The sequence below is a fragment of the Vicugna pacos genome, chromosome 3 (assembly GCF_048564905.1).
Source record: "Vicugna pacos chromosome 3, VicPac4, whole genome shotgun sequence".
In the NCBI taxonomy this organism is placed as follows: Eukaryota; Metazoa; Chordata; class Mammalia; order Artiodactyla; family Camelidae; genus Vicugna; species Vicugna pacos.
This window is the reverse complement of record NC_132989.1, coordinates 66579919-66606613: the sequence shown is the minus strand read 5'-3', so window position 1 is coordinate 66606613 and position 26695 is coordinate 66579919. Positions and strand designations below refer to the sequence as shown.

The 26695-nt window shown below is 36.6% G+C and overlaps 1 protein-coding gene across 2 annotated transcripts in view; it reads right to left on the bottom strand.

Annotated features, from left to right (window-relative positions):
• Nucleotides 1-2110: 2110 nt before the first annotated feature.
• The window catches only part of SSBP2 (single stranded DNA binding protein 2), a 249894-nt gene continuing 225309 nt past the window's right edge, over nucleotides 2111-26695 (bottom strand). For both annotated transcript variants that reach the window (XM_031674398.2, XM_006197620.4), the window contains 6 exons: nucleotides 25304-25358; nucleotides 21697-21767; nucleotides 18846-18924; nucleotides 16574-16602; nucleotides 9919-10017; nucleotides 2111-2711 (listed from right to left, as the gene is read on the bottom strand). In XM_031674398.2, the coding sequence (XP_031530258.1) occupies nucleotides 2682-2711; nucleotides 9919-10017; nucleotides 16574-16602; nucleotides 18846-18924; nucleotides 21697-21767; nucleotides 25304-25358 (363 nt within the window). In that variant the 3' untranslated portion in view covers nucleotides 2111-2681. The remainder of the gene's footprint in view (nucleotides 2712-9918; nucleotides 10018-16573; nucleotides 16603-18845; nucleotides 18925-21696; nucleotides 21768-25303; nucleotides 25359-26695) is intronic.

The following is a 26695-nucleotide window of genomic DNA, read 5'->3' as shown; positions in this document are numbered from 1 at the left end:
ACATTTCACATGTGTGTTTTCTATGGTCAGTGTAGGCAAGAATTGCTAATATTACTGTGAGGTGAAATGTTAATAACTCAGGAACAGGCAGTATATATCAAGACCAAGACAAATGCATGGAAAACATGGATGAAAAGAAAAAGGTTAAATGGTTCTATTACAAGAGGAAAGGAAAAGGTTGAAATGATTCAAAACCTAAACAGAAGTTAACATACAGATATACTATCCTCCATTTGGTGCATGAGAAAGTTATTTGATATTAGAATTAAGTATCTTTATTTTCTTGAATACAATTTTCTCAAACTTTTCCAACTATTTCTGGAATTTAAAAAAGTAGCTATTTTTATTCTGGGTTCCAAGAGAAAAAGAAATTTATGATGAATTGATTGCTATACCTTGAAAAAGTCATTTGACTTTTTTGACCAAATAGGCTAGAAATAATGGGACCCATATTGCCATTCACTCCAGTATTACTCCCAAAATAAGAACAAGGAAAATCAAGCTCAGGATTCTCTGTGATAATAAGAAACAATACCTTCTTAGAAGGCAAATAAAAGAAATTCGGTATCAGTAACAATGGAGAAAAGGGTCAACAAAACATTTCAAGATTCTAGCACTATAAGAGAAAACGTAATAATCATAGGACTGTCAATATCACACAACTGTCCTAAAATGTGAAAGTTAAGATTATTCTTGGTAAATTCATGTGTCTGTACAAAGTGTCATCTTCAGGTTACCTTGGCTTGAGTTAAAGGCCTTGTTGTCTGAATTTTTCATGAAAGTTCTCTGCAGCTTGAAAGCCTGAGTCCTAGGCTCCCACACACTGTGTGATGAATGGCAACTCATTTAATTAGAGTTTAAATCTGGACCATAAATTTTAATTCAGCTTCCTTTTTTCCCCTTAGCAGTTCTGTCTGGCATCTCTGTCATGCACAGGCAAAATCTTTATTTTCAGAAGGAATAAATCCTTATGGAGTTGAGAGAAATAAGTCATCTGGGCCCAGGAACTAGTAAATCGACTGCCAAATTTTCACTTGAGAGACCAGACGCCTAAAGAAAGAAGGGTTCTTCTTACCTGAGATTAAACAATGCTTTTCAAAGTCTCTGGGGTCTGGACATAGAATTGTTGATCAATGGTTATTTGTATCACCATTTTAACAGAAAGGATCACCAACTTGGCTTTTAGAGTCTAAAATCAAAGTCTTCACACTTCTCTATCATGATTTTGGTCTTTGTGCATAGGATCAAACACAGAAAACCCAAAAGATCTGGAAAGTGCCACAGAGCAAGGTGCTTTCATAGGGGACCTGTTTTAAATTTTTCTAACGTTTACTCATTCTTTTCTGAGCAGCTACATGAAGTAGATGTAGCCTGCTGAAGTCCATGGCTAGATGACACAAAGTTACTGTAGGTGATTTCCCCTCTAATGAAAGTCCTGCATTCCAGGGACAGAGCAGGTGCTGCGCTGCCAGCGAGAAGGGGTGCACAGAAGGGAAGTGACAGCCAGTCCCGGAGCTGGTAAGGTACCTGGGGAGGAGAGCAGCACTCCAGAGCCCCTGGGCTGTGACTAAAGCCTCTTTCCCCTTGTGCTGAAAGTCACGACCATTTAAGTGTATCTCCTTTGCAGTGTCCATGTGGGAACGCTCACAAGAAGTCTGGGTGAAAACATCAGGTACCATTTCACATGAGTGTGTTATTCAAATTTTAGCTCTAGCATTTCTGGTGAGAAGAGACAAATTCAAGCCAATGGTTTTGTTGTCAGTTCTGGGTTTTATCATGTTAAAGAGAAAAATATGTTGCTAAAAATATGACAACCCCTGTCACTTTATTGCTATGGTCTAAGCAGTTGTGGCTAATTGAACGACTTTCTGCATCAATTAAAACAAACAAATTGAGAATTCCATTTAGAGCAGTTATTGCCGAAATATACTGTGTTAGGCCCCGGTTAAGCTTTTGTTGACGTGAAGTATTTTTTCCTAAGTAAAAATTACAAAAATACTTCCACCGAAGGTAACTGAGAAATTATTTGATTTGACATAAAGATGAAGACACCCTTCTTTTCTGAGACAGTACACGTTGTGATTCACAGGATAACTTGCATCACACGCAATTTAATGAAAGCTCTCAAATAAGCGATTTTATTCCTATCCATGATCGCAGACATTTACAAAACCATACATCTGAGTTCACCTTAAAAAATAACTTATATAAAGCAGTGATATACACAGCACAAAATAGTTCAGGGAGGGGCAGGAGCAACTTTTAATAATTAAAATGTAAACGTGAAAAAAGAGGATGGAATAAAAGTCCCTACTTATTTCTACTTAAGATGTCATGTGATAATATTTTACAATGTCCTGTGGGTCAGTGTCTGTATGTGCGTGTGTCCGTTTAACATCCACACACACAGCACATTCTCTTCCCCACACGTATACATACACAGATAATCATTTGCAGTTCAGTGTAGGGCAGTTCTCATATGCCGCTCCGTACAGTTGTTTGAATCACGTTTGGACCCGCTTTCTTCACAAAAGAGGGGAGAGAGCAGGAAATTAAAAGGTTGGTTTGGTGTGACTGAGATTCCTTTGTAGAACTGTACACTGTGATGAATGATTTTCTTCCGTAGGAGTTCTGTGAAGGGCTGACTCACTGTGGTTTTCACGAGGAGACTGGGTAATGGATCACACACTCATTGTCATGCTAGGGGAGTACTAGAAAGAAAGAAGAATCCGTATTTTAACAGCAGTTCTTTGACCGCTCACGTTCCTCTTGGTAAACAAAAGTAACTGTGAATTCTAATGTTTTTTCTGTGCGAACTTTTAACCTCATGCAGCATAAACGAAGTAAAATTATACAGAACTGACTATCCTGAAATTTTAAATATTTCCTTTGGAAAGCAACCAGTCTTATTCTCTTGCTGAACTCAGGGGGTTGGCTATTACCCAGTCCCTCAGCTTTCTCCTGGCTGGATTCATCTTTTGTGGGCTCTTGTAACAGTTTGGGTAAATCGAGTCCAAGGTTAAATCATAATGAAGTAAGTATGAGGGACAGGATGGTCTTCGTTATGTGTAAACTTGGGAGATGACCTAACATTTCCATGCTTCCGTTTCCTCATCTGTAAAATGGGTTTAATAATGTATTGGTCTTAAAGGGGTTTGGGGAGGATTGAATATAAAATGCTTAAAACCTTGTTTTTAGTGAATACACGGAAAGTACTCAGTTAATGCTAGGTTAATAGTGTAAGGGGAACAAAACAAAAACCCCCAGCTGGCCGCATGAAGTTCTCACTGAAGTATTTAGAATACTTTGGAGTCTGACTTATACTTTAGCGTATAAACTTCTTCCCTGAAGCTGTGGCTCCAATCTCAATCCACAAGCATTTCTAGGTAGGGTGGGGACACTGTTGTTACATGTTACTTGTCAGTTTGAGGCTGACCACTGGTAAATGGTGAAGCTCTGAGAAATTTGGAAAAGTGATCTCCCAAATGACTGAGAAAGAAACAGGACAATTCTTTTGATAATCATGCCAATCTGCCCTCATACTCTTGAGGACTAGACTGTGACAGAAGTTCTGGAGCAGCACTGCCCAACAGAACTTTCTTCAGCGACGGGCATGTCCCACAACCTGCGCTGGCCAACAGCAAAGCCACTAGCCACGTGTGGCAACTTGAGCATGTGAAATGTGGCTAGTGCCACTGAGGAACTAAAATGTCAAAGACGCTGAATTTTAACTTATCTAAGTAACGCCATCGTCTGGGACAGTGCAGTTCTCGATCGTCTGCGGTTTGGGGAGGAGCACCTACCTGCAAGTGGTAACAGGCTGCAGATGACGGGGGGTTCTACATTAGGCTGTAAATATGAGCTCTTGAACATTTTAAGTTTTATTAAAAACCTGTGAGAAGCAGGGCAAAATGGAATTTCTTTCAATATGCTGATAATGACTGTGCCTCATGGAGTGAGGCAGATAGAGTCAGGGGTTTGGTCCCAGTCTGCCAGGGCTCAACCAGGAACAGTGACGGTCCCGGGAAGGGGAGCAGACGGGACGGGATGAAGTGAATTCCAAATGAGCTCAGCTACTGCAGGAACCTGAAACAAGGTAGAAGGTGTGTACCAGGTAAGGAAGGACTTGTCAACACGGAGAAAGCAGGACTCCCCAGGGCAGAGCACAGGCTGGCAGCGGCTCCGCCGGCAGAGGTCTGGACTGGATGTCATTAGAGTTGAATCTCGGGTTCAAGCCTAAAAACCCACATTGACCGTGAGCGGGAGTGGATGACTAGGCCTGAAAACGGGTCACTGGACCCCAGGGGGAGGAGGGTTAATCCTTTAAGCACAGGTCAAATCAAGGAAAAATCTACTTGTTAACCACTTCATAGCCTCAAACTTCCTTTCAGCGCAGGAAAGCTAAAGTGTGTGTGTCACTCTCCATGCTGGATTACAGAGAGTAGGGCAATTAAAAGGGAGACTGCCAGGGAAAAGGGGATGAGGTTTGATAGAAAACTTCCCCCCCTTTCCCCTTGGTAGTGGCAGCAAAACAGCAAAACAAAACCCCAAACCCTGAACAGTCAGAGACTAGGACTGATGAAGGGAGCCCACCTGGGCCCTGTCCTGAGGATCTACCCCCAGTTCATCAGGGGGCACCATGCAGATCTCCACCACGAATAACAGCAGCGTGCTTCCCAGCTAGCCACAGCCTTTGATGAAACAATTGTATTTGGTGTTTGACTTTTAGGGGAAGACAAAACAACAAGAAGATAAATGGATACCAAGGTTTTATAAAAAGTAGAAAAAAATTAGAGAATATGGCAAGTGGGCATAGAAAAATTTGATCTCCGCTTTCTGTGGCTGCTGTTATTTACGGTGAGAATCAGTAGACTCAGTGCTGCTCAAAAGACCCCTCGGTGACGACAGATATGGTCAGTTCTGTGCTGTCCAGCGCAACAGCCGTTAGCCACACGTGGCTGCCGAGCTCTTAAAATGTAGCTAGTACAATTTAGGAACTGAAAATTCGACTGTATTTAATTTTAATTTAATTTTAAATAGCACAGCTAGACCATCAATCATCATTTTAAGACAAAGATTTTAATGGGCCTAGTGTGCCCAATCTAAAAACAGCAAAAGACTTCAAAGCTTTTCTGAAAGGACTTCAAAGGATACGTCTGAAAAAAATTTTCTGGATAAATCATAATTAATTCTAGAGAGCATCTCACTTAATGCACATCCTGAATAATCGGATTAAAAAAAAATCCCTGAATCCTTTTTTCATTAGGATTATTCCGGTTCAGTCATATGTCATGTAACATTAGGGAATATAGTTAAGAATGTATTTTAGCTTTCATTCTAATTAGACACTGTTTTAAAAGTATGCATATATGCAAACAAGTATATACGTACGTTCTCGGCTACCAAGCATGTTTGTTGGTCGCTCCCATCACTGAACACTGGCAATTAAGATTTTTCACCTGGGATATTTCAAACGTCTTAAGCAAATCTTACAGAAAAATGAGGACTTGTTACAAAGTCATTGAGAAGTTAAGACAGTTAGGCTTGTTCAGGGAGGAAGCTGAGTGGGAAAATAGGCCACAGCAAGAAAGTGAGGGCCAGAGTCAGTCAGAAAAATGGAAGTGTCATCTCCAAGCAATATAACTCAGAGAAATTAGCAAGCATTTCATAAAATTTAATTTTTGAGAAGTACAAATAACTAAAATGACACTGCGTGTCTCTGGTACAGTAAAATCGATTGTATCTGTGCGTGGCTGTCTGTGTAAGTGATGGGCGATTTGCAGTGCTGAGGCTGTAAACTGCTTCACGAAGTAAGTTGAAGGGAAATCACAAAATTTCTAGGGAGACTCAGGATGTGCAAGCAAAAAAGGGATTTTGCTATTGATTACTATTCAAGTAGAAGAGAAGTGGCTTACAGTTTTTGCAGAATTAAGGAAGAGGAGGTGTTAAATGGGGTGTCATATTTAGAGACGTAAGATACTCATGCTGTACCGTCCTGAGTCCACACTGCAACATTTCAGTTGTACGGTGGCATCAGTATGTGATGACACACTGGTGTCTGTGCCAGGGTGCTGTAATAGCAGGCTGCCCTGCTCCAAAACTACTCTGAGTCTGATTCTCCTCAGTCAGGTGATAAAACGGCCTTACAATACTGTTGACAGCATCAAGTGTGCCGTTCAGGAAAAGAAAGGGGGGGAGGGTAGTAAAACCTAAAGGTGTAACTGTAAACATATACTAGCTTATGGTTCCTTTCTATGTAAAATGTATTTTGAAATTGCATGCCTTGGTATGAACTAGAGAATTTATTGTACCCAGTTCACGTACCGTGGACTCCATCAGAAATACCCATTAAATCTTTGAACAACGTTCATATATTTCTGTTTATCCACTTCAGGAACACTTCTGATCTTACACTGCATTTCTGTTTCTAAGCATCTACATAATGTATTTTCATAATAAGAGGTAATAGTACGGGTACTCTGAGCTAAACTAAAGTGAAATAAATCTAGTGTGTATGTGACTGTAAAAAAAAAATCGGGGTGTATGTGAGTTCTTTAAATAGCAGAAAGTGACAAAAGGCAGTAAGGGTAATAGGAAATGATCTACATTATTTATAATTTCTATTTGATGCCATGATCTTAATATGTTTGCTCAGTTGATTATAGTTCAGTGCCATGGAGAAAATACTCTGCTAAATTAATTCAAGAAATAAGACTAACTGCTTTCTTTACTTGAGAGGCATAAAGCACTATTTCTTGAACCAAGCCCCTCTGTATTCTGTATTTTTAAAACCAAACATTCTATAGAGTTGAACACTAGGGGGCATCTTTGCTTCTTGAAATAAAGGCCTTAGGATCCAAAAAAGAAAAAAAGGCTGAATGGTGAAACACTTTTTGGTTCACATTGTTCTGTATAAAGCGTGTTGGCACTGCAAGGTTTCTGCTTTTGGGTTGGACGTTCCTGTTTCTATACTGATGATATTAAGTAGCATGTGTGAGGTGACTAAGGTAGTGTCTGTATGTAATAATCAGCCAACAGCTATTTGCTCCCTTCCCAGGCCTCTTCTGTGGTTAAACTTCAAGATAAAGAGAGACAAAAAGGCTATTCAGACTTCTGTGCATTAAAAACCCCTAGAATTTGATGTTTAGTCATTGGAAACGTTTTCTTCTTGAATTCATTAAAGGGTTTTGCGTTTCCTTCATTATAGGGAAGCTAACTTATTGGAGATATCTAGCTGCCTTCTTCTTCTTCTTCTTCTGTTTATTTGGGGGGAGGGGAATTAGGAATTAGATTTATTTATTTATTAAGGAGGTACTGGGGATTGAACTCAGGACCTCATGTGTGCTAAGCATGTGCTCTACCATGTGAGCTATACCTCTACCCAGCCTATGACTTCTTTAAGGGTCTCATTACATTTGTCAGCGGTGAATCTCTCGTCTTCTTCCTCTCTGCTCTCATTTCTTGATCTTTTAAAAACATGCAAATAAAAATGTGTCGATGTGATAGTGGAAGCCAGAGATAACAGTGACGCCATTCATGACACGCAGACTCCTCACGGGCAGACAGAAGGACGGAGCAGTCAGTGCGGACCCGCTTCCAAGGCTGCATGACCCTCCAGGTGGTGGTGCAGTTTTTCAACCACCATCCAAGTATTCTTCCTCTGGGGACTTTTCTAGTGTGGACAGGGGGGGAGGGGGGGTGACAGGAGGGAGCTTTTGTTTTCTGCTAACTCTGCCCAGTCGTCAGGCCTTGTACCTGCCTCCTGGCTTCAAGGGGAGCGAAGTTGGGCCTCTGGGCCTGGAGTAAGGGATGGGAGGAGCCCTGCTCCAGCAGCTCTTTTCTACGTACATATTCACAAAGGGATCTGCTATTTTGTGGGTGCCTAGTCCACCTGGGGCTAGGGGGTGAAGCTGGTGTTTATTCTGAACAAAGGAGTTTTTGAAGTCCTGTTCTATTTGATCCTCTGATCCCCACGAAGAACTTTCTGATGCCCCATCTGAGGCAGCTCCCCACTTCTGACAAACAAGTTGCTGTCCCCAGTGACAGGTCTGGGAAGAGTGGAGAGTCCTTCTTGTCCCTGCCCCTAAAGTTAGTCACTTGGAACCTTTGGAAAAAAAAAGTTTTCTTCTCTAATACAAAACTACTAATTTCCTTGGTGCTCTTAAAACACCTCGTTTATATCCATCATAGTACTTATTAATCTGACATATGGTTTAATTAGTTGTGTAAACATGTTCTTCCTATCAGATTGCATTCTTAGAAGTTAGGGATGTGTTGGGTTTATTTCAGAATACTTTATCCTTAACCTAGTGCTCTGCATATAGCAGGCTCAATAAATGTTGAATTGGACTGAATTCATTATCATATAGCTCACTGAATTATACCATTTCATTGCTGGAAGAATTAGCATAAAATGAAATTAATATCTCTAATTAGATAAAGTGAACATTAAATAATTAATTAAAATTAACTAATTTGTCTATAGTCTTAAAGCAAACTTGCAAAAGAACAGGCTTTACAAAATCCCATAGTCCTAAGCATTATAACCAACTACATAGTTTCTCACATTTTTCTATTTCCACATCACTGACAGGCTACCCTTTTGATTTTTTTTAAAATACAAATTTTTATGTATACCTTCTTTGTCCTTGCTATAATCATAAATGTCCTGCAAATAAAACACTCAAACTAAAGATCAGCATAATTGTATTTTTAGTTTCAAGAGAAGTCAAGTCTAAAAGCAGGGGAAGTTTTATCCCATGCAGAGGTGCTCGGTCAATATCAAGAAGTGAAAAAAAATCCACAGATTGGAAGATTCTGTGTTGGGTTCCACTTGGGGAAGCAGCCATTCTGTGCAGAGTAGGTATGCGCTAGCCACTGCTTCAAGTTCTCACAGTATCATCTCTGGTAAATAGTTAGGACAAAATGAAGGTAGTGTTCTCTTCTGATTCTGTGTTTAGTTGGGTAAAGTCCCCATAATGAATTTTAATGATGGCCATGCATGCATTGGAGGCGCTGACCCTCTCGATGTGAAACTAGTTTGGGTTTTGAAATCCTTTACTCCAATCCAGTCGTTCTGAGCAGAGAATCTGCATCAGCATCACTGACAAAGCGTTTTCACATTTGCGTATGCCCAGCCCCACTCCTGGAAATTCTGATTCACTCGGTCTAGGGAGGGTTCTGGGAAACTGCATTAAAAAAAAAATCCTATAGATGCTTCTAATGTGAAATATTAGTTCAGAAAGTATTGTATGATGCAACAAGTCCTTAAGAAAAGATACCATAGTGTCCTTTTGGTCTCCACTGCTTAGCATGTTGCTTTGGCTCATGGTAAGTGCTCAGTAACTGTTAAATGAATGAATACATTTTTATCCCTTCTCTTTTTGCTCTTGTCTACTTCTGTGGAGACAGGAAATGATACCTGCCTTTGCTTAACACTATAACCTCACTCGAAAAACGACGTGGGTATCCTGTTCAGGCTAAATGCAAATGACACATTAACAGAGCAGGCAGGAAAGTCTAGTGCATGAAGTAAAGACATCTTAGAGACAGTTTTCAGAGCCTTAAGGACAGCACTGAGCATAGACCCGGTTTTGCAGTGATCCAAGAAATTTTAGTGAAAACTTACAAAAACTATCAAATATGAAACCTGTTTCTAGGATGTGCCTTTACAGCGGGTCTTCTCTGTAGGAAAATTAGTATTATAGTTTTTGTAACCATGTATATAACAGTAGGAGTAAGAAAGAAAGTTTATTTTTTAACCTTTACAAAGAAATTCCACTTAATTTTCTAACTTTTAAAAGATCAAACTATTGAACTCTAGATGAACAGTTGTAATAATGGCTTTAAGCATTTATTCTAAAGAAGAGCTTCAGAAATGAAACCTGGATACAATAATGTAGTCAAGGGCATACTCACACTCTCACTCTGAAAAGGATTTAAGAAATTTCCCCCCATTTCGCCATCATCCCTTGGAGTGCCCGGCTGATTACTCAGGCTCATATTATTGGGAGAATTCTGTAAACGAGATTTAGAAAAGAAGACATTTTGAAGGTTTTCATTTCCCTCTTGCACTGCACCGTTTCAAACGTGGCATCTACGGCAGTATCTCTGAGGACAGAGTGCACTCATACTTCCAGTCTCAGACTTTCTACCGTCTATCCTAGGTCATTCTTTGCACCTTGACAAGTCCTAATGCTTTCCCAAATGAAAATTAAAAAATGGAAAACCCCAAATAACTCACCATAACTCTTAGCCTTAGTCTCAGAATCAATATTTATTCAATTTCCCACCTTCGTGTATAGAGCTCCTGGAACTCGAGAGAGTTTAAGAAACAGTCCCAGCAGGGACATGATGAAGAGAGCTCACCCCAGCCAGACTTGATGGAACAGTAACTTCCCCGGGCAATTCTACTAATCCAAGTTCGAAGGGCCACTGTTTTAATAAATACTTCCCTTTAATTCTATGTAAGGTTTACATAGTAACACTCCTTTAACCATTATTTTTAGATGAAACATAAGTATAAAAGAAAGACAGTTAACAACTACAGTTAAGAACAAGAGAAATACTTTAGGACTTGAGAATTCAATATATACTTTTAGAGGAAAAGAATGCTCAAAGGTGAGCTGCTTTAGAATCTCTTCCTCTCATTTGTTGAAGAGTAGATTTATTGGAAATTCTTTAAGAGAAAATAGCTAATACTAGCAATCTAATCAAACACGAAGTTAGCAGTATATTGCTTCATATTCTGTTTACATTGGCTAATCTCATGACTGAGTGACTTCAGCCGTGCGAGGTGGTCTGATACCCCAGGTCAACAGGGAAGACAACGGCAGTGACTTACAGAGCACGATCACATGGGATTGCAACTGTGCCTGAGGGACTCTTACTTGTAAAAAATAAACTTCAAGGTTAAAAACTCTTGCTATTTCAAATGGAAGAAAGGTTTTAGGTTTTCTCCTAAGCCATTGCCATTCAATATTCTGTTTTGGAATATGTGTTTAGATTTTTAAAAAAAGAAAATTGCTCTGAGGATTTTGAGTTAAAACAAGTTATGTCATAAAAATGAAAATTTCATGAATGGGTTATTCCCAGGAGAATGTGCGCTTTTTAAAAAATACGGTTAAACTGTAAAGCAGAGACAGGTAGATGAGCTGGTAGGAATACAGCTGGTGTCTCATCCTGCTGTGCACCCCACAGGGAGGATCTGAGAACAGGAGCCCTCTGAAGTCCATAGGAGCTGCATTTGCCAGTGAGCCCCAAGGGCCAGGGAACCACAGTTTAATGGCATAAAGAGGATTCTCTTTTTGGATAAATTTTTTCTCTAAAAATTTTAGCTTCCCAAGTATAGAGAAAAGTAACTGTGCTTTGAAATGAACATGGATAATTTGATTTCCTGGGGAAAAAAAATGAAGTAAAATTTAACTAAGTGCAATTAACTAAGCTATAGCTAAGCTATAACTTATTAATAGGTATTAATCAACTGTGTTTTGAAAGCAGGAATGATAATTCTGACTTAGTTCAAAAAAGGGTAAATTTATAAAAATATTGTAAGATTTACCCCAAATCTAGAAACCTTTTTGGTGAAGGCAGATTTGTCATTTCATACATAATGGAGAAGCTGGTAATCTGGGAATAAAAAATCATTTAGCATACATAGTAGCGGTATTTGAGGATGCACTTGGCAGCTGCATCGTGGATCATATTCAAACAAACATATGAAGTGGGCCCCCTCCATTCTTGGGTAGCAGTCACCCCCAGCCGGAGGTGCATGAAGTGCCCGGCGGGCAGCTGCGTGTCTCTGGTTAAGCTGGGATGCTCCCAGACTCAGCCGCACTTTTGCCACAGATCATTTCCTGATTTACAATTTCGGAAGTTTAGCTAACTTCAAATCTGATTCCTGACAAAGTGCTCATGTAAAAACACTTAAACGTTTGAAAGGAACATGACATTAATATCGAACTGCTTATAAAACACTTCATTGCTATTTCTGTTTTCCATGCAGTCTTAACAGCATGGTGGCCCAGCATTAAACTCTGGTTTTGGCAGAGGGTGGGGGGAGTGGTGGTATATACGAGAACACTGAGAAGATTATTAAAACGAAACATTCAACATATAAGACTGAGCTAATATTAGATCTCTGAAACCTGTTCCTACCTAGCTCACTGGGCATATTTGAAAATCTTGAAATGATAGGATAGTTGTTTTTTTTTTTTCAATCTGAAGTAATCTAGAAAAACTGTCATAAAAACAAAAGTTGCTCAATGGGGAGTCTTGAGGAAACTGTGCTGTCCGCGGTCACTGGGTAACACGAGGAAGATACTGCTAAAGGTTCCTCAGTATCGGCATCTGAGGAAGACCTAAAACAACCTGGAGGGGATTGTGAGGGTGGGTGGCAATGAATTGTGTGTGTGATGCATTTAACTGTAGCTATGTTTGTATGCAGTATCTTCAGTAGATTTTATCATCAAGGCAAGAATATAATGCACAAAAAGGGCATAGGTTGGTCAAAAAGTCACCCCAATTGTGTGAGCACATAATTAGAGAGTAGGGAGCACAAAGGAATACAAGTAAAGGTTACTTTTAGCTACATTAGGCATTTGGTTGCATTTCTTTCTTTAGTTAATGTGTACTTTTCCCCTACTTACACTCTAAGAATTTAAGACTTGAGCTTGAAAAAAAAGTACAGTTAGGATTATACTGACCCCATTTTCAAGGGATTTTATTACATTCTCATTCCCGAGAAAGTTTTTCCCTTAAGCTATGACATCACATGACTGTTATTTTTGAGCATATATATGGACACACACACTTTTTTCTGGCTAACACATTTAATTCTCTTAAGCTCTCTGTTCTCTAATTTTATCTTGCAAGTATTCTTCCATATCATCTCTTAACTTTATTGGCTCTTCTCCCATCTATCCCCAGAAATTGTCCAAAACTTTTCAGGCTGCTATTAGTAAAGGGAACACTTGAAGAAATTCTGGCTCTCCCTACAACTGGAATAAAGTAATACTGATATTATTCTAAGCTCTCTGAATTGATTTCCCACAGGCAGCCAACAACAAATTATAAACTCTGCCATCTCCCCAAAGAACAAACTGCCAGTCCTGGTTCTCCAGGGGGTACAGGTGAGCGAGACCGCAGACGGCACACCTGAGGAGATGGCAGGGACCTGTAGTTGGTGACTAGCTCCCCTGGGAATGGTGTGACATCTTTAACTGGAACTAAGGTTCTCGAGGTCAGAAAGCTTCAGGTTGAAAAGACTCCTTTGATAATTTATTAAGCAGGACATGATCAGATTTTGCCTTCTCTGATACGGTTGTTTTCAAACTCAAAAACAGAAATGTGAATTATCTTAACGTGAAGTGCAGAATTTATTTAAGTGATTTCCATCTAAGAAAACAACCCATATACTCCTTTCCATCCTCAACCCCTAAAATCACTCCAAGGGAAAATATTTTTGTTCCATTGATTAAATGGGTGACTTCTCAGCTGCAGAAGGGATGAAAAGAATTTCACATTTCATTAAGGAAAAAAGACTTCTAAATTAAAGATGAATCCTGCATTTTGAGAAAGATACATTTTAAGTTTTACTAGATAATCCTCAACTAAGCAAAAATAATTTTAAAGCTTGCATTTGGAGCTTTGAGTTCATTTTGCCACTGAAAACGTACACTCCGGCCCTGCCCACGGAAGATACTGTAATGAGGAGGATGGTGTGCAGTGTCCGCATAGCGCCTCCTAGCCCTTAACGCATATTCACAGTTGATTCTCAACAGTTCCGTGAAGCAGGCAGGGAATGAACTTCCAGCTCTATTTAGTGGCAAAGGAAACTAAGCCCAAGGGAAATCGAGTAACATGTTGCCACTACTTGTAATAGAGCCAGGCTTTCTGATTCTCAATGCAGTACTCTTTATTGACCTTACATGTAAAATGGATAAAACAGAGCATATTTATAATAAAAAAGTAGAAAAAGAACTGAAGTAAGTACTAATAAACAACTTTTAAAATGCAGTAAGAAATTTAAAAAAAAATGTAATACTGATGCTTCACAAAATACAGGTTTAATTGGAGAATTAGGAAGATGTGGCTAGAGATCCAAGAGGGACTTTGAACAAAATTGCTGAGCAGTAGTGGTCAAGATCATCTTGTGCTTCACAAACAGGAATGACTAGAAAAAGAATAGGATGGAAAGGAATAGATCCAGGAAATAAGAGAAAAGGGAGAAGAGAGTTTCTTGGGATAGCTGGACATGTGTTAGAAAAGGAAAAAGATGGGGAGATAGAGTGACAACTTGCATAGCTTGGAGTAGAAGACAGAAAAATTAGGCTGTGAGTGGAAAGAGGTAGGGAAAAATAATTGGGAGGGGGGTGTACAATATGCTTGAAGCTGCGGATCAGAGACAAAGTGACTCTCGTGTAATGGATATGCGACAGTCAGTCAGCAGTGGTCCCATCACCCAGGCAGCCTGGTTACAGCCTGCAGCCAATGCACGAGGAGAAGGGGTGGTGCGGAAATGAGATGCCGAGGAACCCATCTGAAGGTGGCTGCAACAAGTCACTTCCAGCACACTGTGAAGTGGCATGTTTATTACTTGGGGATAATTCTTACATGAATTGAAATGTATCTGAACATTACTTTGTTAAAGCTTTTCCTTATTGTATTTATTTGGTCTCCTTAGTTATACTGAGCTTCTTGAAGGCAGAGACCACATCTTGTTTATCTTTGGATTTTCACAGCCCAAAATAATGCCTTGGTGCATTAATGTCTACTGAATGAAGGAATTCTTGCCTAAGTATAAAGCACTTGAGGGCAAAGATTATGTTTGTACTTAAAGGAGTCTTTTGTGTTTCCCCATAGTGCATAAAGCAACACTCGGTACACAAAAGTACACAACGGGTGGTCACTTAATGCTTAAAGAATAAGCAGTGCATCTTTAGAGGAGGGAATGTTAGCAGCAGCAGGCACAGTGTGGGGGAAAATCCTCTTTCTGGGAATACAGATTGAAAAACAAGCACAGAAGGAACAGCAATAGATCTGATGTGAAGGCAGATTAGAAGATGTATTTAATTTGCCATTATGACTCTTTCAAAATTTTAAAGTACTTTATAAATTACAAAGTACTTTCTCATAAAGAATTTTGTTTCCATCTATGTAATAATGTACAAGGTTATGGGTTGTGAGTGGAAATTTTAGTTAAGATGGCCTTAAGCAATCTGGATGTTCCCATGTTGGTGTAATAAATAATTATTTTTAGATTTCAGAATATGCTCCTCAAATATAACTTTAGAAATTTTACTGGTGACCAGAAAACACAATTCAGGTATTATCAGTTCTTAGATACCTAAGCTAGTCAATACAATCATGGTCATCTGACTTGTAAGGGTGCTTCCCAGAGAGACAGCTCAAATGGAATTATACTATGAATCTTACGCTGAAAACAACCTTTTGAAGGCTTAACCCAATACTATTTCTCACAGAGGTAAGATAGTGTCCCTTATAAATATTTATCTACTTTTAGGAAAAAAAGAGATACTGATTGTTCCTAAACACAGACATACAAAGTACATGTAGAACTTGTGAGGCCAAGCAACCAGGTGATGGAGATATCATGCCAGAATGCCAATTCAATTCTCTCTCTTGCACTTTCATTTTTGCTTTTTTAGCATTAAGTCTTATTTAAGATTTTCTGTGGCTCAATTTTATTTTATTCTCCTTGGCTTCAGGAATTTTTACTTCATTATACATGAATATAAATTCAAAGTAGTATTAAGAATGGTCTTCCTTTAATGAATTTCTGTATTTATTGACATAAAGCAAACTTCTAAGTCATTCTAATGATAGTTAAAAATTAGTTCTTATCAGCCATTCTAAATATATATGTGATCCACAGAGAACTATTTTAAATTCATCATGACCTAAAAAGTATTTAGGTATTCTTCAAAAAATATAAGGCATCTTAGCAAAGGATTAAATTTAGATACTAAAATATTGAAGGCAGAAAAAAGTAGATGTGTGCTATTGGAAGGCTCACTTTCCTATTTCTATTAATATAATTTTCCTCTAATTACTTTTTTTCTCTTTTTTGTGGAACTATAATAGTGATTGACGACATCAGCATTACCTAATGAAGGTTTGAAAGACAAACAGGATATATAAACGCAATGCCCTTCTAACAGAACAACTACTTTTTTCAAATTTACCTCTTTTAATGTTGCTCTATACTTTACATTTTCAACAGATTACCTAAACTATGTCAGTTTGCTTTACAAATGTGTAATGTTACAACGTGATTAAACGGATTATTATTTACTTGGGTTTCTACTAATCATGTATATAGCACGTCCTGTAAATGAATCTTAGCATGCTTTGGAACATTCTTAAGACTCATTTAACCCTTTCCCATAGATTATATCCATTAATATTTTTAACTTCCACTTAATTATATCTGGCCTTCTACTTTCAAACTCTTGTTTGAGAACAAAATCCATAATGTTACTCTAATCATCTTAAGACTTCCATGTGGAATAAAATAAAGATTGAAAAACAACATAGAATACACAGTACTGACCTTGGAAATACTGTCCATATCTCCTGAGCCTGAAACAAAATAGGGAAAGAAAGCCTTTATTAGGTAAAGATTCCATTTGTAAATTACGTATTCCTTTAATATAAATATATGCAAATAGTGCAGTACATTGCATGTATTTTCCAGTGTTTACCTCCTGGATTTTTGAATCTCAGAAAATTACTTTCCTCTTAAACTGTATAGTGAGTGTCAGCTGACGGCAAATGCAAGGAAGAATTGTACCTCTAGTTCCCAGTCACCTACTTTTTTGGGTAATGGCAGAATAAGAAACTATTATCATAAATTCCTGAAAGTGAAATACTGGACATATATACCCTACTCAATACAAAATTTAAAAATGTGTATACTAACACAAATACAGATATACATACATGTAAATAAAGAGCAAGAGAGAGATCTCTGTATTTTCTGAAATGATGCTTCTAGTAAATATGATAAAATATAAAATGGATATTTGCAACAGTAGCTGACAATATTCTGAAACATATTTTACTATAATCAAAATCAAAGTATTCTGAATATTAAAAATTTGGTAGCAATCAATATTCATGGCAATCCATTAAAAGCAAAAATGTCTTCAAAATATAGTGTTATAACTTTATTTTAGTTCTTAGGAGAATGGAGAATCAGTACTAATCTCTAAAGAAATGGAATCATAACAAAGAACAAAGATCAGATCCTTGCCACAATTTTAGCTTTTTTAAAAAACTTTTTACATTTAAACAATTTTCCTGGCATAAAATATTATTTTAATCTTACATTTCGTCAGCAGTCACAAATAAAGTGAGGGCTTATTAACATGATTAATTTATAAACAGGCATAATAAAGCTGAATGTACATATGTGATTATGTATATATAAACACATGCAGAAATACTCATTAGAGATGACAAATGTATGTGAAACTCTTCTGCAAATTCTATTTTAGTGAGTAATATATCTGAGAATCTTCTATGACCAAATGTCGTTTTTGTGAATGAGCTTACAAATTAAAAGACTGAAAAGTGAGTTATTCTGCAGTAAGCTGGAAAGTAAAATTCTGGAACAGTGCTGTCCAATAGAACGTTTTGCAATGATGGAAGTGTTTCTTTGCAGTGTCTGTTCTGGTCACCATTAGCTCATGTGACTGTGCACTTGATGTTACATATGAGTGCAACTGAGGAACTGAATTTTACATTTAATTTCATTAAACATTAGTCAGACATGACTAGTAGCTACCATAATTGGACAGTTCAAATAAACATGTTGAAATCTAGGCAAAATACGCATGGATCCTTAAAAGCATAAAAGGTCTTCCAAAGTGCTACAAAGAATTTCTTGATTACTGAAGTTACATAGCTTTTCAAAGCATCAGAGGCTGGCATTTCCTGACCTAGGGTGGGGTTATGAAGTCTGTGTACAACCTGAGTTACTCATGGGCATAGTTTCTCCAACTTAAGTAAAAGACAGTTCCTTTTCAAAAGAAAAAAAATGATCAAAAACGTCCACCGTCACTGTTTATGATACAGTATGATATGATGATAAACATATACAAACATAAAAAAAGTCTTTTTTTTTCCTTTGTGTTTTGCATTTGGCCTGCTTCCATATACTGCATGTGTGTGACTGGGTCAATTTTGTACCACTTGTCTCTGTTTCTCACTATTGTAAGACTTTTTGTTCACCTTACAGATATTTGGCTCCATTTGGTAAAAAAAAAAGCAAAAACCATCATTTATGAATTATGATTTCAACCTTTATCCACACTACTTTATTACAAACACTGACAATGTGGACAGTGTTCTCTCAAGAGAATCATTCAGATTATGATTACCAATTTTATTTTTAAAGAGACAAACATTAATACACAAAAACAAAATTAAGAAATTCTTGTAGGAGTTGAAGCTCCTCGGGGACAGTGTGTGTAGATCTTTGGAGATAAGAAGCCTGTTGGGAGGATACCACAGCCCTCCCGGTGCCCAAAGCAGCAGTGCACCCTTTTATCACAGAACACTCAGATTTTGACAGATTAAAGTAAATGCCTGTGAATATGAGCTAGGTTAGAACAATTCTCACGTATCTGATTTTTCAAATGATCTCCAGCCATCAGAGCCAATATACTGTGGATTAAACCATCAGTCTCAGGTAAAAGCTGAAGCATTTCAAAATGAGTTCCTCCACACGGAAGAACTTTGCAAACCATCATAATGTCCACTATGTAGAATTAAGATTTTGTTTTGAATTCATTTCTGAGCATCAAATTTAATATCCTTACCTAAAGAGCCATTCATGTGATGTGACTCCATTCCTCCTAATCCACCCATGGGACCATCAGACCCAGGGCCCATTGGAAACTATTTAAAAAATGGAGAAAATGACTATGATCACATTGAAAACAGTTATTTATCTTAATGTCATAACATCTATCTTTAACATTGTAAGACACTTCCACAACTTATCTTCATTTCCAAGTCTGGAGATTATTTTTCTAGCTTTTTTTCCAGCCCTCTAGATTCTCTACCTCCCTCATTCCATTTCTCTATGTTCAGGCTAATCCTCATTCAGATCCAAATTTTTCTTCTTCAGATATCCTTACCTAGAAAGCACATACATTCCAGTGCAAATGAGATGATAAGCATTCTCTTCCATGCTGTTGACAAATGTTGTTATTACAGACAAGAAGAAGCCTCTAAAGGGATTGGTTTATTAATAAGAATAATTGAATATTACATGCCAACATTAACATTTTTCTTAGCGGACAATCTATCTTTGTTAAAGTGGACATGATAAATAATTTCATCTTGCAGGTTAAATACATTAGCTCCTTGGGGATAGCTGAAAATAGCCAGGTCTTCTTGGCAGTCTCAACTACGTGAGTTCAATGACAGTTCAATAGCTGTTAACCTTTTTTAAACTAGCGGTATTTTATTTTCCATTGAAACCTTACATCAGAAGCCTGCTACAACACAGGCGTGAACAGATGCGCTGTGGCAGAGCTGGTGGTGGAGAGTCCTGCCGCCTCAGTCTTTCCCTCAATTCCCCTGGAATACTTCTAAGGAGACTCGGACCCTACTTTGAAAACAAGTTCTCTAGAATTACCTTATGTTTCCAGTTAAGATAGCCTACCAAAAACACTTGCTTTTAAAATTCCCCATGCCCAGAACATTTCTTCCACATTGTTTGGTGCAGAATACGGAATGCAGTGTGTGTACGTGTATTTACGTGTGTAGATGGGGTGGTGGTTACTAATCATACAGACTTTGGGGGGCGGGAAACTGCCCTCAGCAGACAACCTGTATGGCACTGACTGTGTGTAATCAGATGGTTTTCCATCACTGTGACCACACAAACCACGTGCTTATACATTTTCCCAGAATAACGCCAATTCTGTTGCCTAAAAGTACATAGATGAATTGTTTTCATTTTCAGTAAATAACTTGGAATATGTATGTGTTGAATGAGAGGACAAAGAAATTAACTCTGAACGGTTACTGTCACAAGCATAATTTAGATCTAGGTAAGAAACCAGTGGTGCCCATGAGGCCAGTAGCCCGTGAACCTCCTTGGTCTGGTCCTTTTATCCGCCCCACTGTGCTCTAAACAACTTTAAGACTGTAGGTATCATACTGGAAGCACATAACACTGCAGTCCTAGCCCTTAGCAGGCATTTGCTTTCACTACCTCTGGCGGAAATGAATGACATTTGAAAAAGTGATATGTTCATCTTCTACTTTTCTTGAATCTCTTATCTTTGTAACAAGTTAGAGAACCAGAATGGAGCACACTGGACGATATCAGTTTAGCTGCCTGTAGAAATGTCTCCAGTACCATATGCTCTTGGTTTCCTCCCTTCCTCCCTCCCTTTCAAATATCAAGTTTTAAGATATGAAATTGCAGTATGAGGAGCTCTTCTATATGCTGCATTTCTAAAATGAACGTTGCTCATTATCGTATTCACAGTGTTCTTTAAAATCTCTGTGAAAACACCTTTTAGACATTACTGACAGGAAATTGTTTCTTTTTCTGGAAAAAGAATTTATTTGATGACATAAAGAGAATACTGATAACTGGAGGCAGTGCTGCTTAACAGAAATACGCAAGCCGCAAGTGTGAACTACACAAGAAAATTTAAATTTACTAGCAGCCATGTTTAAAAGGTAAAAAGAAGCAAGTGAAGTTACTAAGCTATTTACCGTACATATCAAAATTAATCATTTCAAAATAGTCAAAAGTTTAATGAGATATTTTACTTGTTTTCTACATTAAATCCTCAAAATCCAGGGTGTATTTCAGACTTGCAGCACATGTCAATTTGGACTTGCCATATTTCAAGTACCACACCACACTGGACAATTTATGGTTTCCCTTTGTTGTCTTGACTGCTAGGAAGCTCAATTAAAATACTCATTTCCTTTCTAGATTTTGTTATACTTACGGAAATTTGTCATACATCTGATTTTTCCTTAATTTAAGCTACTGTATATTCATATATATATATATATATATATATATATATATATACCTGTCAATTAACTGTATTTTGTTAGAAATATTTTTTGTTAACATGTGGGTTTTTATCATAAGTAAATACAATTTTCCTGTCCGTTTTTGTGGAAAAATCATGACCATATGCTTTATTAATAATACCCAAATTCTTTCTGTATATCTGCTTTAGTTCTATATTTAAACCCCAGATTTCAAAAGTTAAAAGTGAGCATATTCAACTTCCTAATTTAATTTCAAGTTTATCAGGGAAAAAAACCCCCAACCATATGAAGAAATTAGTGATGCTGAAAATGAGGTTAACATAGATGATTATACATTACCTGCCATTTTCAAACAGTATTAATTATTAGGTATTTGAGATAAAGGCCATAGACCAACATTTTATAATTGATTAGGTTCAGTTTTACATTTAAATTATGCTGATATGAAATCTTTTGTTATATATGTTATATGTTATGTTTTTTTCAGCCCAGAACATATAAAGAATTTGATTCTTTTGATATCCAATAGGATTCTGGATAATAAAATATAAAGCTTAAACAGTATCGAGGAAAAGGAATGTATTTAGAGTTTAAGTCTTCAAATGCATTCTAAAAATTTTAAAGAAGATTCATATTTACATTAGGCCTGTTAGGTCCAGGAGGTACTGCATTCATTAAAGTATACATGTTGTCTCCAGAGTTGGTGGAATCTGAAACAAAATATTACTTAATTAGTATCTTTCTTTATAATCTTCACCCAAGTCATCACAAAGTAATAATCAAAGATGATCTGGACACTTATGCATGTTAACAGCTGCAGCACTTGAAACAGTCATGCCTAATGATCAGAAACCAAGTATCTGTAAATCATTTTCTGACCCAGAAATTATTATTCTAAGGTAATAAATTAGGAGTACCTACCTAGTGTGTGTGTGTGTGTGTATGTGTGTGTATAATATTATGAGTAATCACTTGAATAATCTAGGTCAAAAGGAGTATTACTTTAAAAATCTAAAAGATTGCAGTAAATTTTTAAAAAACACGGATACCTTTTGACTTCTCTAAGCAACTGATATGTATCCATATAATAAAAATCTCTCAAAATTCTGATTAAGTAGCTTTTCAGTTATTTATTTCCTTAGTGGAATATTATGTCCTGGTGGAATATCCTGGCTTAATTCCCACAGAAAGTGACTGGAACAAGACTATACAAGTGGAATGAAATATTCTCTTGCTTGAAGCAAAAACCAGCTTCCAGTAGTACAACTTTTTTTTATTATTATTATTTTTATTGAGTTAGAGTCATTTTACAATGTTGTGTCCCACTAGTACAACTTTTAATAAAATTTTTAGCACTCATTTTATTCTTGATTTATTATAATAAAAATAACTAGTGTATACCTATATAAATATATGCAACATTTTATAGAATTTTTAAAAATTTACATTTCATGTCTATTACCTAATTCTAATTAAGTCTTTGAGTATATGTATTTTATAACATATGGCCTAGAGTGAAAGGCTTAATATTTTCCATTTAGAAGCTATCAATTATAAAATGTTTTCCTATTTTTCCAGTTATACAGTTTTCTTAAATATATTAAAGTAGGACTCTCTATTTTGAAAAAGGTATTTTTCATGTGTTTTGTACTGATTCAAGGCAGAAGGTAAAAATCACTTGCTTTCTCATGGCAGTAACCATAGAGTGGGAAAAGGGTAATTGCTTTTCCTCCTATTTTGAGTTACTAGACATTAATAAATTTATTACTTTAGAGTAGTTTAGATGCCATTTATCCATTGTTTGTAAAGTGATCCATAAACCTAAATATTATTTTTTACTTCTAGATTAATACATCATGCTGTTGAAAAGTTGAAATGCCCACCTCTGGCTGACCCCTATGTGTTTATACTAAGTAAGCGCCTAACTTACTTTTGTGGCCATAACTATTTCTACATCCTGTGTACACTATACTCCTGTCAACTCAGGCCACTTGTTCCTTCTTGCATAGGGTCAGACTTTTCCATCTCCATGTTTCTGTTCTTTCTTCCTCTGAGCATCTTCTCTATCCAGTCTCCATTTACTGAAATTATACTCACTATTCAAAGTCCATTGCCAGTACCACATCTTCCATTAAGTCTCATTGTCCCCTGACACTCACAGGTGTGTGGGAGTGCTTCCCCACCACTGAATTCTGCTTTGCATTATAGTTAATATTTTACTTGTCTTATTCTTCTCTCCTGCTTCCAACTAGGTTATAAGTTCCTTGAGAGGAGGAAAGGGACCATGTCTTACTCATGTTGTGTACTATAGACAATAAATATCTGCTTACTTAGATTCAACTAATGGAATAAACTCTCCTGAAAACTTATCTTTCAGAAAAGCTTGGGTTGCTTTTTAAGCATAGGAAACCTTCGAATGGGTTTTCACCTTTTATTGGCCTTACTAATTTTACTTACTAATTTTAGTAATTAATTTGAAAGGAAGGTGAGTTGTGTATTTTAAAACATTCAGAAAGAGAAATTTATATTTTTTAAGACCAATTAAACTTATTATTTCATCTTTAAAAAAACACTAAGTGAATAGATTGGTATTTTCTAGAAAATGTAGGGCTTTTCATATACAGAAACACTTGACAATGAAGTAGAACTGGCACCTAATTTTTTTGCGGGGGGGGGTATTGACTTCATATTAGAGGACTGACTGATAAGGGATGAGTACATAAGAATATGCAAAAAAAGCAAGGACAATATACTGGTGGCAATTTCTGGCTTGAAAGAAAGTGATCAGATTATGTTTTATCTGCAAAGTTTAGTGTTACTCCAAAAATTTCTTTGAGTATTGTAGTGAAGTATTTATTAATCATGTTCTACCTTCATAAATTAAGCCTTAATTTCATCAGATAAGAATGCAAATTTTGGCAAGATGTTCAGTCCATATAATTCTATACACAATGAATTCTGTTTCACTTCTTTTAAGATGCTCTGAAGACAGAGATCCATCAAATGTTTATGATGTATTCCAAAGAGTTAGTAAAACAAAGTAAAATTTTGAATTAAATATCAAATTTATGCTTTTTCTAAATTAAAGATTCCAAACTTAAAAATAATTATTTATTGGTATGATTGATACTTAATTTCAAGCTTCTGTATATCTAGATGTCAGCAAACTAGTGCAACATAATAAACAGTGCAACATAATAATAATTTCTAATTATAAAAATTTTCCATCAGTTTCATTAGCCAGAAGTGAAAACTGATAAAAGTCTTAGCCTATTTCTTTGTTACCTACTTTCTAGATTTCAGTGTTACATATATTTTAAAATAACATTGTGATCATACTCTATCAAATCATGAACATGTATTTCTCCATGTCATTAAAAAAATTCTTTGACAATAATTTTAATGGCTACATTATAGTTCATAAAAAGTTAATTTAAAAAGTTCATTAAAACTGGATTAGGTATGAAGGTTGTATCTATTTCACTGTTACAACAAATGAGCATCCTCCTACATGATTCTTCAATTGTATCTCTAATCATTTTGAGTAGTAGGATTATAGAATCAGGTGGTATAAACTTTCTCACAGCTCTTGGTACTTGTTGCCAGAGCGCTTTCTAAGAGGGCTGTGTCCCAGTTATGGTCCTCAGGACACATACATTTAATAGTTTGTACTAAAGTTTTAAAGAAAAGAGAATGATACTTAAAATAATTATATTAAGAGATTACAGGAATACTGAGGTACTTTAAAAGATTAAAAAACTTTCCACACTACATAGTGGGTTTATTAGCTAACTAATGAATACCTTAGACATGCAGGCTAAGTGATATTGTAATTGTAAGCACATCCACATCCTACTATGGTAGGTCTACTTTGCTGTATTAAACCTAACGGATCCATGTATTTCATGTGTTACTTATGCAGAAATTTTCTAAATTGTGAGATCTGGATCTTTTTCACAGTCTCAAGCAGACTTTCAGTCAGATAAGCTACTGGGAAATTCATACAGATCAACACCATTTAATTCTAATTAATTCTGTCACCCACACAACAGGAATTTCCTAAATGCTTAAAGTAATTGGACAATAAGCTACTTAAGAACACTATTTCTTCCTACTTGCTACCTCTACTCGACTTGTGAAGCCATCAATGAGGTAATGAATACTACTACATTTCCTAAGAATCTCTGTATTTTGTGATTTTTATTCTAAGAGTCAAATGCCCACGTGGCTAGTTTGATTACAATACCTGCTGGACTAGGCATGATGGGTGTTCCTGGTGGCCCTCCACCTCCTGGAGGACCCTAAATAATTATAAAAAATTTCAGTAAAAGTCAGGCATTTCATTAAACAATATAAGGAAAAACAAAAGAAAAGTTAGACTTTATAATAATCCAGTTTGAAAATAATAGAGGAAATATATTTTCTCCATAATTTATTTTCTTTGAATGCACAATCATTTCAATGTTATGCAAAATATAGTTTAGCTTAAATATGCTGAGACTGTTTTGACACGTTTCCAAAGACAATGAGGCTGTAACACTGATTTATTATCCATGACTTAATCACATCTGGTATAATGAGGTTAAGGAGAAACCATTTAATGGGGCCTTTACAAATCCATAAAATAGAAATATTTCATGTGTATCCTTGATTTAGTTTACTGTAATCTTCTTATATTTTGTATCCCTGGCTTTTATAGGCAGCTGAAAACCAAAAGATACTCATATATTTAAAAAGATACATTGATGCTCTTCTATCAGTTTCAACTGCAACACTTCTGGGGCATTATAACTTGAGCTATCACATCAGTTAGAAATGAGAGGTAATGTTGACTAATGCTGAGGGGTTCCTAAGGCTGTAGCTACGCCATCAATCTGAAATGGATATTAGGTGATTCTAAAGTGAATTCACACAACCGAAATGGTAATTCAGGCAATGGGTTTTAGAATTGTCAGATGTACAGTAATCAGATTAACTATTAAGTAGCTAAATTTTCACTTCACTCTCAGTATAGAGACATAGGCCACTAATTATTTCAAGTAATATATTTATTGCTATTTATTAGACAACTTAAATTTACTTTCAAGTAAGTCTAATTTCATAAAACTATACTGGGCTTATTCTTAATTGACTTCAAGAAAAATTAGGTTTATCCAAACTTCCTTACTTTTATTTCTGTTTCATAGAGAATGTGAAAAAAATTAGTCTTTCTTAGTTTGGATAGCTTAAGGGGACACTGAACGCTAAGTTCACAGGTCTAAAACACCATGTGCTTTTCACTGTGTTCATGGGACATTATTTCCATGAAGGGTGAAACGCTCATTGATCTCCCTAAGTACTCCTTTTTCCTGCTCTAGTTAGTCACCAGCTCTGAAAACTTCCTTAGGAACGGTTTTCCTTTTTACCGTTTCATCCTTGCCTCTCTGCTAGGCATTTCCCCTGAAGTATTATAACAAGTCATCTATGATGGCCTTAAGATGCAGCAAGGATTATGATGTTATGATGGTTAAAAGGTTATTTGTAGGTTTAAGAGGTCATGTAAAACCTGATAATTTGACTTCATGTCTATATGAATAATTGGGAAATTTTAACATGTACTAAATGATAAGAAAAAGAGTAAGTGCTCTCGATTTCTAAG